This window comes from Coptis chinensis, unplaced genomic scaffold, assembly GCF_015680905.1.
Source record: "Coptis chinensis isolate HL-2020 unplaced genomic scaffold, ASM1568090v1 utg912_pilon_pilon, whole genome shotgun sequence".
Classification (NCBI taxonomy): domain Eukaryota; kingdom Viridiplantae; phylum Streptophyta; class Magnoliopsida; order Ranunculales; family Ranunculaceae; genus Coptis; species Coptis chinensis.
The window spans coordinates 411,111-425,811 of NW_028238191.1; the positions used below are offsets into that span (position 1 = coordinate 411,111).

The 14,701-nt window shown below is 35.7% G+C and overlaps 1 protein-coding gene and 1 pseudogene across 3 annotated transcripts; both read left to right on the plus strand.

Annotated features, from left to right (window-relative positions):
• Window positions 1–1,767: 1,767 nt before the first annotated feature.
• LOC147472731 (DNA topoisomerase 3-beta-like) lies at window positions 1,768–12,396 on the plus strand (annotated as a pseudogene). The gene is made up of 15 exons (XR_015210708.1): window positions 1,768–1,833; window positions 1,934–1,990; window positions 2,070–2,173; window positions 2,284–2,377; window positions 2,563–2,662; window positions 4,381–4,622; window positions 5,592–5,753; window positions 5,832–5,951; window positions 7,601–7,680; window positions 8,534–8,814; window positions 8,912–9,078; window positions 9,305–9,456; window positions 9,608–9,818; window positions 10,860–11,038; window positions 11,643–12,396. The product of XR_015210708.1 is annotated as a DNA topoisomerase 3-beta-like (transcript).
• A 616-nt stretch (window positions 12,397–13,012) lies between these two features.
• On the plus strand, window positions 13,013–14,628 carry LOC147472732 (serine carboxypeptidase-like 1). Of its 2 annotated transcripts, XR_015210706.1 has the most exons (5): window positions 13,013–13,273; window positions 13,418–13,563; window positions 13,809–13,885; window positions 14,010–14,132; window positions 14,524–14,628. XR_015210706.1 is itself a non-coding variant. In XM_086588326.1 (4 exons), exons 1-4 carry the CDS (start codon window positions 13,131–13,133, stop codon window positions 14,058–14,060), a joined length of 417 nt encoding a protein of 138 aa, XP_086444452.1. In that variant the 5' UTR covers window positions 13,013–13,130; the 3' UTR covers window positions 14,061–14,225. The 2 variants fall into 2 exon arrangements, 1 of the variants encoding a protein (XP_086444452.1); XM_086588326.1 differs by lacking the exon at window positions 14,524–14,628 and having other exon boundaries at window positions 14,010–14,225.
• The last annotated feature ends 73 nt before the right edge of the window (window positions 14,629–14,701 follow it).

The following is a 14,701-nucleotide window of genomic DNA, read 5'->3' on the forward strand; positions in this document are numbered from 1 at the left end:
GAATAAGAATCATATCTTTCTAAAACAAACTCGTTAACCAACCGCCATAATGCTATCGTCCATAACTTTATGAAGAACTTTATGAAGTCTCTTGAGTAGCTCAACATACTGTTGTTGTTTTTTATTTTTTGTTTTTTGTTTTTTGTTTTTTGTTCCTGTCTTACTAAAAGTTATTTGCAGACCTCTTTGGCGGGCAGGGGTGAAGGTGAGGACCTTTACACGGAGGATGATCTAGCTTTAAGATTGAAGATGTGTTCTCTCACGTATATGTGAAGTCTTGATTTTGGAATTTTCCCGTTTTGTTTTTTTTCCCGTCTTACTAAAAGTTATTTACAGACCTTTACACGGATGATGATTTAGCTTTGTATATCCTGATACCTTATGCTTGCACCATGATAGCTACTTTGATTACACACCCGTTAGACACAATTAAGAAGATTCGTATAGAAAGTATCAATTCTCCTAATATGAGAACACGAGTCTTGGTGTTTCAGACATACAAGAAATACGGGATTAAAGGGTTTTATAGGGGATGGTGGCCTGCTATAGTTTGTTCGGTTTTATAGGGGATGATGGCCTGCAATGATTTGTTCTATTGGAAGTAATATGGTGTTGGTCTTCATGAGCAAATGGTTAAAAAGCTAAAATAGATATTTAGTTTTTTACTCTGTACTATGTATAGAATTGAAGTTATTTGCAACCTTCCAAGCTAAGGTTCATTATTGTCTTCAATTCAGGACCTTAAGGCTACCTCAATGAGAACTATTATATGTCATAAGTATTTAGTGTTTAACGAAACAATATATAATGAAAACAAAAAACAAAAAAACTTCAATATAACGAGGAAAAAATTATATTTAAATTGAGGTATACGTAAAGGTTGTTTGTTAAGTAATCAGTCACACTTAGACCTGGTTGGGATTGTTGACTATAAGTATTTTGTTGTCCATAAAAAAAAACATTCAGTTTTTTCTTACAAAAAAAAAAAAAAAAAAAACAATAACAAAATCGTTTGATGTGCCGAGGAAAGCAATAATAGATTTAAATTGGAGCGATACGTAATCGATGTCTAACAGGGAGCCTATTATAGTTTGTAGGTGAATAAAGAGAAAAATATATTTAAATTGGTGTCATTCGGAAATGTTAGTTGTTAAGTAATCAATTCAAACATAAGTGTGGTTCTATGGTCTATTATATGCCAATAGTATTTAGTTTTCATCAAAATAATATATACTCAAAAAGTTTCAATGTGTCGAGGAAAAAAAAAAGTAAGTTTTAATTATGGTGTAAAATGTTGGTTATTATGTAATCAATCATACATAGGCTTGACTAGGATGTCTATTGTAGAACATGAGTATTTAGTTTTCATATAAAAAAAAAAAAAAAAAAAAAACCTTCGATGTGTTAAGGGTAAGGAATAGTAGGTTTAAATTTGGGAGTAAATATTGGTTGTTTAGCAACGTGTGTCCAATTTTTAAAAATCAATATTTGTATAAAATACTAAGTTGAGAGAAAAAAATAAATAAATTAGGGTATAAATGTGGGTTTTAAGTAACAAATCAAACTTATACTCGGCTAGGGGCCGTAGGAGTAGATAAATATTCAATTTTCAATTGTGTTAAAAAAAAAAAATGGCATTTTCTTCATTGCGCGAAAAGTGAAATGCCAAGTTAGGCCCATGAGAAAAAAAAAAATCTAGGCCCAATTTCGTGGACCTAACTGGGCCCAACTTAGCAAACAAAAAGCCCAAATAGAGCGATAGAAAATGATACACACCGAAACCGAAACGTTTCACTGGGCACTGCAACAATGGCACCACCCAAAGTACTCATGGTGAGAAACCAACCAAGCATTGTTCTTTCAATGTTTTTCTGTATTGAGGGTTTGTTTATTTTATGCTTAGTGAAGTTTGAGACTGTTTTTTTTTTCACAGGTGGCAGAGAAACCAAGCATTGCTCTTTCAATTGCTTCTGCACTTTCTAATGGTCGTGTAAGTATTTTTTTTTATATTAATTTTAGCTTAATTAAGACACTGAACTAGTTTAGAAACATAAATTAACATGGTACAGATGTCTACACGGAGAGGTAGTACAGATGTTCATGAGTTTGATGGAATGTTCTTGGGAACTCATGTTCAGTATAGAGTGACATCTGTAATTGGGCATGTTTTCAGGTATTTTATCATATAGCTGTTGTTGTTGTTGTTGTTGAATACACTATGTTTTATTTAAACTGTTTTTCGATCATTGCATGCATGAATTAAAATTTTCTATGTTTCTCTAGTGTAGATTTTCCACCAAAGTATCAAAACTGGGCAGATACAGATCCTTTTGATCTTTTCAATGCTTCGACATTAAAGAGTGAATCAAACCCAAAGGTAGGACTTTGGTTCTGGTGTCTTCTGTTCACACTTGACTAGTACTATCACTCTGTGAACTTTTACAAATATTGAGGTCACTAAATTTGCACTTGTTAACCAGTTTTAATACGTTATTGTTGATTTATACATCTATTTTACCAATATATGTTTTTTTTGTTCTGACATTTCAATCTTGGTGCAAGGCTCATATTGGCAGACATTTGAGCCAAGAAGCTCGTGGCTGCGGGCATCTGGTGCTGTGGTTGGATTGTGATCGTGAAGGAGAGAATATATGCTTTGAAGGTATCAGTCTTTAGAATTCTTCCAAACTAACTTTTATACAACTTTATTTGTTTGGACTGCCTATTTCTTCATATGTTAAGCTATATTTAGTTTGTTTATCTTTTTTTTTTAAAAAATTCTACAAAAGTGTGGAAAACGTTTACATACTGCATCGAAGCTGAAGTGCCGTCTTATACAAGTCTAACATTACATTGCATGTCTGGTATTATCTTTCTCTCCATGAACTTATTCTGGTCTTGAGAGCGATTAAACAAATTTTACTAGTTTGTTGGAATTTACCATAAGAGTGCGTCAGAGGTTTCTTTCTTTTTTATTGTTGTTGTTGTTGCAGTTGTTATAGTTGTATATAGTAGGAAATTTACCATGCTATATAGAGGAGATTGATGGGACGATACCTTCTAAGGAAACTTAGGTGGGTTTGTCATAGTGGGTATAGATGCAAATGTGGAAACTGAATACCAAGTGAAATAAGGAAACTGGAAGTTAAACGGGCATACCTAGATCTATAAAACTAGATTTCAAAAAGAGCACCATAACTTTATTGTTGTTGTTGGAAGTTTATTCACTTATCCCATTAAATCCTCCTTTTCCCGGTGAAGGTGGGAATCTAACCTCAGACCTTGGGCCCAACCTTCCAAGTCTTAAACAGCTAGATTTCAGAATAGCACCCTAGCTTGTTTGTTTGGTTGTAACAAGTGTAGTTAATTATACCTTAGTTAAATGGTTGTTGTCGTTGTTGACTTGAAAAAAGTCATTTCGAGTGGAAAGAAACAACCAAGGATGCGTCAGTTGCCATAAATGGTAGATATCAATCCCTGGAGTTGTAACAAGTGTAGTTAGTTATACCTTAGTTAAATTTTTGTTGTTGTTGTTGTTGTTGTTGTTGAGTTTGGAAAAAGTCATTCCAGGTGGAAAGAAACAACCAAGGATGCATCAGTTGCCATATATGATAGATGTCAATCCTTGGAGTCTCACCGATATTACAAGTCATATCTGATAATATTACAATATTATCAATCTTTGGGGATGTAGCTCTAATGGCAGAGCACTAATCAATGTTACAAGTCATATCTGATAGTATACTAAGAGAAGGGTTCGTGATTCTCTTCCCTTGGCGTAGTATTGGAATTGCATGCTTGGATTTTATCACTTTTGCGAAAGACTAAGATTTCTATCCAACCAAACAATTTATTAGTTTACACGGGAATCTTCGGATCACTTTTCTTAGTGAAAAAAGCCTTTTCCAAAGTAAAACAATTTGGTTTATCATCTGGCAATGAAGTTGCAGCTGGGGCCTTGGGTGGATAGTCAATTGTAAATTGTGAATTAAAGTGTTTGATAGATAGACATATCCATGTTCTATCAGTTAGCAAAATTAGTATCAAACTTTTAGATGTTTACAATTCACTGGAAATTGGAAAGATCAGACAGGGATATGCTGGTTAATTATTCAAGTATAATAAAAAATGGTACTTAAAAATGCAATTATCAGTACATATATATCATTTTTGAAAGGAGCTGTTTACCAAATAAGTGTTTGTTCTTCTACTTGATCCTCCTATGCTGTTATTAATGGCATAAAATTGTACTAACGGTGAATAGGTGATGAACAAATTATTGATGGCTGTTTGAAATAGTCAATTATGTATTTTTTTACTTTATTGAGGCTGAAAAGATTGGTGGTAATTCATGGCTAAATAATTTTGCTGAACTTTCAGTTATAGAGTGTACGGGATTTATTGGAAAAGCAGATGGGAGACTTAATTTACGCTCGGTTTTCTTCTGTTACTGAGAAAGACATTTTGAAGGCATTGGGGACCCTTGTGGAACCTAACAAAGATGAAGCATTGGCTGTGGAGGCACGACAAGAGATAGATTTGAAAGTTGGAGTTGCATTTACCCGGTTTCAGACTAGTTATTTTCAAGGGAAATATGGGAATCTTGATTCAAAAGTCATATCGTAAGTTCCCTTACATGTCCTTTTCATATCTGTCTTATTTGTTGTGAATTGTGATTGCTTCTTATTGCTGGTGTTGGTCCAACAAATGGTTAGTAGAACTAGAACCGTCTATACTGCTACATATACCATATTGGTGGAAAGCTGTAAACATACTTGCACTTTTAAATTCCAACAATTTGAGAAAGGGTTTGATCTTCTTTTATTAAGAGGTTAATTTTCTTACTTCTGTGGTTGTGAACTTGTGATGGATGACATGTACAAGGTGACGAGATTACAATTTGTTGTAACATTACCGTCTCTTCAACTTTGATGACATGAAGTTTGCCACTTATTTCTCTATTTGGTTATTCGTTTGAGACTGCAGTTTTTCATCTCTTCATTTCTTTTTATTTTTCATTAATGTCATCTGATTCTATCTAATGTTTCTCATTTGAATTGGTCTAAATCTGTTGAAAAGTAAAAGAAAACAGCTGGTTATTTTATTTTTGTAATATTTTCAATTATGTAATGCTAAGAGAGTAAGAATAGATTAAACAATAAATTATTAGCCATGTTTTTCATTTTGAAAGGAGAGTATATTCTTAAGTTGCCTGGATCTTGTATGTTGATAGTTGGTAAATTGATTGGGTGAAAGATTGGTTCAGATTCTAAAAAGGAGCATATTGATTTTTAAAAGAACCATTTTCCCCATATGAACAGAATATGGTCAGCAGCCCAGCTTGCATAATTTTTTTCTGGTGTGACTTTCTTTCATTTGGAGTCCAAAGACATTGTTGATGCATTTTTCCCCTATTTTAGTAACTTGTTTACTGTTATGGCTTCAGATGATGTGTCTTTTTGGTAGCGATGTCTGTCTTTTGTCTTTCTTGATGGTATTGAAAATTTAATAAAGTTGGATTTTGTTATCTGTCATAGTCTGTTATTGATGTAAGTGACATCAGTGATAATACTTATCTATTTGTCTTTCAGATATGGGCCATGCCAGACTCCTACTCTTGGATTTTGTGTACAACGTTACTTGCAAATCACTGCTTTCAAGCCGAGAAATTTTGGTCTTTGCACCCTTACCTCATGAAACCTGGTTATGAACTTCGGTTGGAATGGGATCGTAACAAGTTGTTTGAATTTAAGGTGATGCTTCTCTTCTCTAGATTTTTCTGTTTTGACCTAATATTTAAAAGATAATAATAATTTCTTATATGTTTACAGATAGCTGCGATGTTTCAAAAGTTGGTTGTGGAGGATGGCATTGTAGAAGTATCTGATATTTCAGTTAAAGAGGAGTCTAAAAAGCGCCCGTCTGGTCTCAACACTGTAAATTTGCTAAAGGTTGTAATTTCTCTCTAACAGCCTCCAACCATTTAGTTTACTGGTCTTGGTACTTGCATATGATAATTACCAAATAAATTTCGTATTGTGTGTGTGTGTGTCGGGGGGGGGAGGGGTGTGAGCTGCAAATAGGAAGTCTCTGCTTTATCTTATTATCAGTCTGCTCACACATACAGGCCCTTGATGTCCTATTCTTTCATTACCCAATTTGAGTTGTTGACAATCATAATTAGGGCTGTCAATGTATTTCGATAACCCGATAACCGACCTGAACCAAACCGATAAAAAATGGTTTGGGTTTTAGTTATTTGGTTTGCCCTCCACCGACCCGAAACTGAACCGAACTGATAAGATATTGGTTTGGTTTCGGGTTTACCCTCCACCGAACTGATATGAACCCGAACCGATAAGATATTGGTTTGGTTTCGGTTTGCCCTCCACCGAACCGATAAGATGTCATTTTAGTAATATTTATGATTAATTTTGTATATGTTTATCAATTGTGTGGCTGAAATTAATTGATTTAATTTTGAATTTAATTGATTTTATAGTTCTCGGTTCGGTTGGTTCGGTTTCGATGAAATATAATATTATCGGTTTGGTTCGGTTTCGGTTCCCAATTTTGTTTTCCGCTCGGGTTCGGATTTTCCAGAATCCTACCTAAACTGATCCATTGACAACCCTAGTCATGATGCCAATGAGAATGCTACATTTGTAGTTTGCTTGGTTCTGTAGTTCGCTTTCCAAGTAGAGTTCTCCTCTTCTGACCTTTTTACAATTACTCAAGTGTGTCAAGGTTCACCTTGTACATTTGGATATTACCTGATCACCTTTTGATAATCACAATCAAGTTTCAGTAAATTGTGCACAAAGCTATGGCTTTCTATCATCATACAAGGTTTAACTTTAGTTCCTGAGTTAGATACTTACAACTGTAAAGGTCTGTATTACTGTCCTGCTGAATACAAGTATCACCTGATGGTTTTGTTGTTGTTTACCTCAAAATAAGTTATGGATCAGTCTGAGGAGAATTCTTTAGGTAAGACCAATAAATGTAATTGGAAGCAATACAAGTTTGAAAGTTAATCATTCTTTTTAGCTTGTTGTGAGCTTGTATTGTCGAAACTCGAAAGTAAGATGAAACTATCAGGACTAAGCCGTAAGCACTAATCCACAAACAATCCAGTAATCAGTGGCACGATAGAGTATTTTAGTGTGCTTAGTATGCAGGCTCATTTTTTGTAAGTACTATGGTGGAAGCATGGAATATTCTCTTATGTGTGGAATTTGTAAGAATTAGGTGAAGTAACTTTTTTTTTTTGATAAGTGAAGTAACTTAAATATCCACTCATGGAGTTGGTGAGCTTCTCTGTGTAGTTGAAGGAATGATGGTTAGGACTAGAATGTATTCCAGTAGATGGAAACATAAGTGAGATATCGGGAAATACTAGTTGATGATTTTTTTTGATTATATATGAATATGAAGAAGACGATTGGTTAATGGAGTTACTTATATAGCTCATAGATTTTACAGATTATATCAATTTTCTAAATTACTTTTATTTTTTCTAAATATGTTTTGATCTCAATAACTGTATGAATTAATGTGCAATTGTTTTTAATAATTCGGCGTCCTGTTTTATTTACAGATTGCATCAAGTGCCCTAGGGTTTGGACCTCAATTAGCAATGCAGTTAGCAGAGCGCTTGTATACACAAGGTTTCATCAGGTTTTCTTGTGTCCTCTTCATTATACCTTTTGTGTTTTTTTTTTCTTTTCTCCTTTCTTTTAATGTATGTGGAGTGAGCCTAACTATCCCATCTTTTTTATATGATCTAAACATATATTATTGTCTTGATGTAGTTGGAGTTTTTCTACAAATGGCGATCAGATTCTTGTGTGTGAATACTGAATAGTGAAAGCATTTTATAAATTTTTATTGTTTTCTTTATGTATGTCCAAATATTCAAGAATAACCCAAGTCCCATAATTTTGTTATAATCTATGTCATATTGACACAGATACGCATTTCGGTGTCCGACATGTATTTTATGTTAATTGGCATATTTTAGTATTTGAAAACGTATGCACAATGTGTCCATGTGTCCGACATGAGTGTTTGTGTGTGTCCGACCTGGATTTTCTTAAGAACAGGAAGTGTCCATGCCACTTGGGTTATAGTAGATAAGATGAGTTTTCCTACTGCTCATGGTCATGGTGCTGTGGGTTATCCTATTAAGACTTTTGATGTCCAGCTGCAGCAATTAATTTAGTGGTTCCATTTGTTCTCCCTCAGTTTTCTACTTACAAAATTTGTCCTTATATATACATCAATACCCAGAAAGACTAGAGATGAAAGACAGATGGGGAAGTCAGACAAATGAATTTCTTTGCCTAATAAATACTTGATAACTACTATGGGGAGTTCATCAATTCTTGTTGTATCAATATTTCTGAGCAAATGAGATTAAATTATCCTCCAATATGCAATAGCTAAAAAATCTAATATAATGGACATGCTTCCTTCATTTTCACTTCCTTTGTGTATTCAACAACAATCTGTGTTTATTTGGTCTCTGTAGCTATCCACAGACAGAGAGCACAGCTTACCCTCTCTCATTCGATTTTAAGAGCACGCTTTGAAGCACAGCTTTAATAACGCAGCATGGGGAGATTATGTAAGGGATCTACTAGCTACTGGTTTTCTTCAGCCACGAAAGGGAACTGATGCAGGTGATCATCCTCCAATTACTCCAATGCGCTCAGCAACTGAGGACATGTTAGGGAATGATGCATGGAGATTATACCAGTACATATGTCAACATTTCATTGGGACAGTAAGTCCTGATTGCAAGTATTTAAGGTGTTAATGACTTGTGATAATAACTCAATAACTCAATTGCGCTTTTAAATGCTGTGAACTTCTTCTTAGCTAACACCCCTCTTAGTCATCATTTCAGAACAAAAGTTGAATTTTCTACTGGCGGGAAGTGTTTTACTATACGGGTCAGCGTGTTATATCGAAAGGTTTCACGTGTATTATGCCTTGGTTGGCAGTAGATGAGAAGAATCTACCTCAGTTTGCAAAGGGAGAAAAATGAAAATTTCAAAAGTTGAACTTTATGAGGTAAAAGTCGAAAACTTTGTTTCAAGGATCTTACTGGTCCTTGCCCTGCATTTGTGACTCTGTTGAAAGTAATGCTGGTATGCCATACAAATTTGTCAAGGATTGCTGCATTCGTATAGCTGTGCGGAGTAGCTCAATAATATGTTATGCCATCCTTCAAGTGTATAACCGCCTTTTTAGCAAAGTCTTTTTAGAATGGAAGTGCTGATGATATATGTATTTGTAGGGGAACACATCACCTCCAGATTACCTCAGTGAGAGTGAGCTGATATCCCTTATGGAAAAGAATGGGATAGGCACAGATGCATCCATACCTGTCCATATAAACAACATTTGTGAGCGCAATTTTGTGCAGGTATAGAGTCTTTTCCTACTGCCGTATATCTGTTGACTCAGCACTTACCTTTTATCATTGTTATAATGAGCACAGCAGGTGCATTTCTTCTTTTTGGACATCTGAATTGATATAGAGACATTATAATTTATATCATATCTCCTTTAAATGTTTTACTTTTCTTTCAAACTGAAGGTACATGGGAAGGAGATTGGTGCCTACTACACTGGGAATTACCCTGATAAGGGGATATCAAACCATTGATCCAGACCTCTGTTTGCCAGATATCCGAAGCTTTATCGAGCAACAGATCACCCTAATTGCTAAGGGCCAAGCAAACCATTCCTGTGTCGTGGAACATGTACTGCAGCAATTCAGACAGAAGTACTCTTATTTTGTTAAGCAGGTAACATTTATTTCAATCTGTTAAGCAGGGGAGTTTACATGTAGATGTTGGCGTCATTGCAAAACGCTCTGTGATATAGTTACCAAGTCATTGCAAAACTGTCTTTGGAGCACACTTGGTTACGGTTATAAACAAAGACACATTGGAGGAAATATATCTTTTATCTACATGCATTTCTATATTACTTCCAATTCCCAAATGCTATCTTGGTACAAATTTCACATACCACGAAGTTTCTCTCAATTAGTCAGACACGCTATTGGTTTTATACTTTGAGTGTTGTCGAGGTAAATCATCAATTTATTGCATGACAAGTCAGGTAAGCTTTCAAGCATGCAATGTCTTAAAAAAAACATCCATTATGCTCTGACTGGTTGTTGAGATGTATAGTTTAGTATAGTCCCACTTGGGACATTGAAAGCCTTGCATAACAATATATAAACTCCCTGGGGCCTCTCCACTGCCAATTGATTTTGGGTTGGATGCTCCAAAGCTTAAGATGGTATTGGAGCAGGCTATTGTGTTTGGTCGAAGGCCCGGCTTTTTCACGCCATTCCAAAGATGTTTATTTGTCTACGTGTTAGGCTCAAGTGATGCCACACACCCAGGGGCGGTTGAGATGTATAGTATAGTCCATCATGGGACATTGAAAGCCTTGAATAATAATACATAAGTTCCTTGGACTCTCCACTCATTGCCAATTATAAAATGGGAATATCCTTACACACTTAACTAGAAAAAAATCAACTGGACCGTACTTCTTATCTGCCATGTATGGTCTGGAATACCTATTTATGTGTTCTTATTATACTTCACTGTGCGACAATCTAGAATGAAAGGTGTTGAAATATGCATACCTGAGCATACAAATATAATCTCGTGTGATAAATGCCATTGAAATAAGTAGAATTTGTTGTATTGTTATTTTCGCTCATATGGTCATAATCATATGAAGTATGAACTATTGATTGAATTTGATAATTGATAGTGAAGTATTATGAATATTAGTGTTTACATCTCTCCTGCCTCTCACTCATGCAGATTGAGAACATGGATGCCTTATTTGAAGCACAGTTTTCCCATTAGCCGATTCTGGTCGCTTTACTTAGCAAATGTGGAAAATGTACTGATACATGAAGTATATTTCCGTCCAGCCATCACGTCTGTATTGTGGCACTTGTGAGGAGGTTTACAATCTTCCTCAGAAGGGCACTATAAAGGTAATGCTGATTGATGAGTCCTATCCACCTTTGCTTTTTTTGTTTCTGGAAATTACTAAAATCACCTAATGGTAGAAGAAAGAAATGTGCATGTTTGGCAACACTTTTGAACCATCTTGCATGCAAGAAAAAACATTATTCAGGGTTCTCTATCAGACTGTTAAGTTGATAGCCCACTTCTAGGATGACGCAATCTAAATTGCAGTCTTCTGATTTTTCTGAAGTTCTAGTCAATGGCTGATCATATGATTTAGTGCCATACTATATTTTGTTTGAACGTTTTCATTTTCAGTATAATTTTATTATTGGCTTATTGCACATGGACATGGTTTATTATATGAATGATCTGCCTGAATTGATGATGAACAATGTTGTCAGTTGTCACCTATCATTACATCGTTTATGTGTGGAAAATGAGGAGCTTGGATACTGGTAGAGAAAATATAGTTTTTGTTGCTACTTTTGAAACATTACACACTTCCATTTAGTCCATAATTCATGTTATTTTTTGTTCGTTGTTCGCTGCTTCTTTTTGTTTTTTGTTTTGATCTGTTTTGTTTGTTTGTTATCACATTCTTGATGAACTGATGATATACTTCTGCAGCTATACAAGGAACTTGTTTGTCCTCTTGACAACTTTGAGCTATTGATCTTCTCCATGGCTGGTCCAGAAGGCAAGTCATTCCCTCTCTGTCCTTACTGCTACAATAATCCTCCATTTGAAGGGATAGACATGCTTTTTAGCAACAGTAAGACTAGTAGTTCAGGCAAGGGAGCTGGAATGCCGTGCTTCATGTGCCCACATCCTACTTGTCAACACTCTGTAATAGCGCAAGGAGTTTGTGCCTGCCCCGAGTGTGATGGTACTCTTTGTCCTTGATCCAGTAAGTGGTCCTAAATGGCTTTTATTGCAACATGTGCAACTGCCTTGTCTTCCTCCCTCAGGGTGCTCATCGGATCTCAACTACAAGAGATAGATGCGTGGAGTGTGACTCAACAATCTTGGAAGTGGATTTCAATAAGAAGACAACACCATTAAGTGATGGAGCCACTTTTGCATAGTGGGTGCATTCTCTGTGATGACCTACTGCATTCCCTTGTGGAAATGAAGCATGGCAAGTCATTCTATGTTTAATCCGGGGAAGAGGCAGAGGAAGAGGCAGAGGAAGAGGGAGAGGAAGGGGCAGAGGCGGGAAAAGGGAAGACCCAAAGATGAGCTTCAGAGATTTTTGAGTGAGCTACAGAGATTTGAGTATAATAGAGATCAAGCCAATTGTATCAAAATAACAAAATTATAATAATGGCAACTGAAATAAGGGCCAGATGACAGCAAAATAAACATTTAAATATTTGCATAATTCCTTGCCGCCTTCTACCGGTAAAATTTGATTCATCAATATGATAGCAATATAGTATTACAAGTAACAGACCAACAAGGAGCTACACAATACCCAAGGAGATGCCTCTACCCGATTACAAGCCTTTTACAGTACAAGTGTATCCCCAATTCTCCATCACAAATAAAGTCTTGGTAGGTCGTACTTTGAAACATGGATTAGCGTCAAACTCTAAACAGATTGTTCATTCAGATGAAAAGATATTAGACATTCATGACATCAATACAAAAGAAAATTTATTTTATTGGATTGAAATGGATTAACCAAAATTTCAAGACAAACTTTTTAGTATTTTCTTTTTCAATCCTTTCTATAATAATTCATGATATCAATTTTGCATGGGATACCAAATGTGTGGTCTTCAGCGGTTTTGGACACATTTTGGTCATAAACGCTAAGGACGGAAGCTTTTCTCCGTGGCAATAGGCGCACCCATTATTCATATCCCATCCAGAGGGGTCATTTTTGATAGAAAGCAACTCGTTCAAAGAAACGCTGAATAAAACACGCAATTTAAAAATATCTCAATTATTAACCACGTTTGGGGGACCGCTGCTCTTCTTATCAAATTTGCTCTGTTTTTCTTCTTCGATAGCATAAGTGCATAACTAGTCAAGAAGCCCATCCTATTTTCCTACAACAGTAAAGAAGCCTATCCTATTTTCCTACAACAGTCCCTTGAACAGCTTCGCTTTATGTTAGTTTCAATGCATTTTATTCTTCTACTTGTGCTGCTTCTACTGGAATGCTCTTTTTTTGAAGTGGTAGCACTCTCCCGCTCAAAAGTAAGAACTCTACCAGGTTATCAAGGTCTGCTCCCGTTCCAACTTGAAACCGGGTGAGTTCCTAATTACTTACTATCTCATCTTTATGTCTTGTGCAAACAACATGATTACATAGCAAAAAATGCTAAAGCAAATGAAACACATGTTTAAATTATATGTGCACATTTTTAACTGGTGAAGTTATGTTCCAAATTCAGATACGTTAATGTAGATGAGTCAAAGGGTGTGGAACTATTCTATTACTTCGTCGAGTCAGAAAGGAACCCCAAAGAGGACCCTCTTATGCTTTGGCTCACTGGAGGCCCTGGTTGCTCTGCTTTCAGTGGACTTGTTTTGGAAATAGGTGATTCATGTTTTTTCATTAATCACATTTTATCAAACCAGAATCGCCAGAATCGAAGGTGGTTTCTCTACAACAGATCTTCAATCTCGTTGCCTTGTGTTTCTAATGACTATTTAACCGTTGTAGCAATCAACAATTAAGTGTCAAAGCAAACACCCTATGAGTTTTAGAATACTTGAGCATTGGCAGATGTATTTGTAAAAGAGGTGGATACTACAGTCCCATAATCCTTTGGTTCCATGTAGGTCCATTAAGGATCAACGATGACTACAGTGGGAGCGGCTTGCCTTCATTTGTGTTAAATCCATACTCGTGGACAAAGGTATGATTGAATGAAGCATTTTAAGTCATTTCTCTTTGTCGCTAATATGGTTCTTGTAAAGCCATCTGTGAGGGTGATCACTTTTGAAGACTCTGCTATTTATATGGTGACAATGAACTTCCAGGTTTCCAGCATTATCTTTCTAGATGCACCTGTTGGTAGTGGATTCTCGTGACTCGGTAGTTTGCTGGGATGGAACAGCAGTGACACAAAATCATCTAGACAAACTTATATCTTCTTAAGAAAGGTGGGGAAGCCCTTCAGATACACTTAGCTCATGAAAACCACATAAATATATTCATCGCTTTAGAGTCTGTGAGAATGGACTGAAAAAGAAAAAGATAGAAGTCCGAAAAAAAAGAACTGTACAAATTGCAAAACACACAGTTCACATCGGCAGCACTATGCTCATATTACAGGTCAATAGATTACTAGAGCCTTCTGAGCAGTTTTAAGTTTTAACAGGACATACCAAATGCCCTTCCTCAGTATGAGATAAGTTTTTACCGCACCTGCCTCATTGACACAATATTTTCACTTCATCATGCAAGACATCCATGATCTATCATAATTCATAACATCCTGTCCAAGTGTTTCATCTATGTAGATTTCAACTAATTGGAATGATCTTTGGCTAGTGGTTGGCTGATCACCCAGAGTTCAACAATAATCCATTTTACCTTGGCGGTGATTCTTATTGTGGCATTACTATTCCAATCATTGCCAAGGAAATAGCAGATGGTGAGTTTTGTTTATTTGATCATCCAGCTTTAACTTTCAATTTTCTTTCCAGCTCAATTTAATGAAATTCACGTC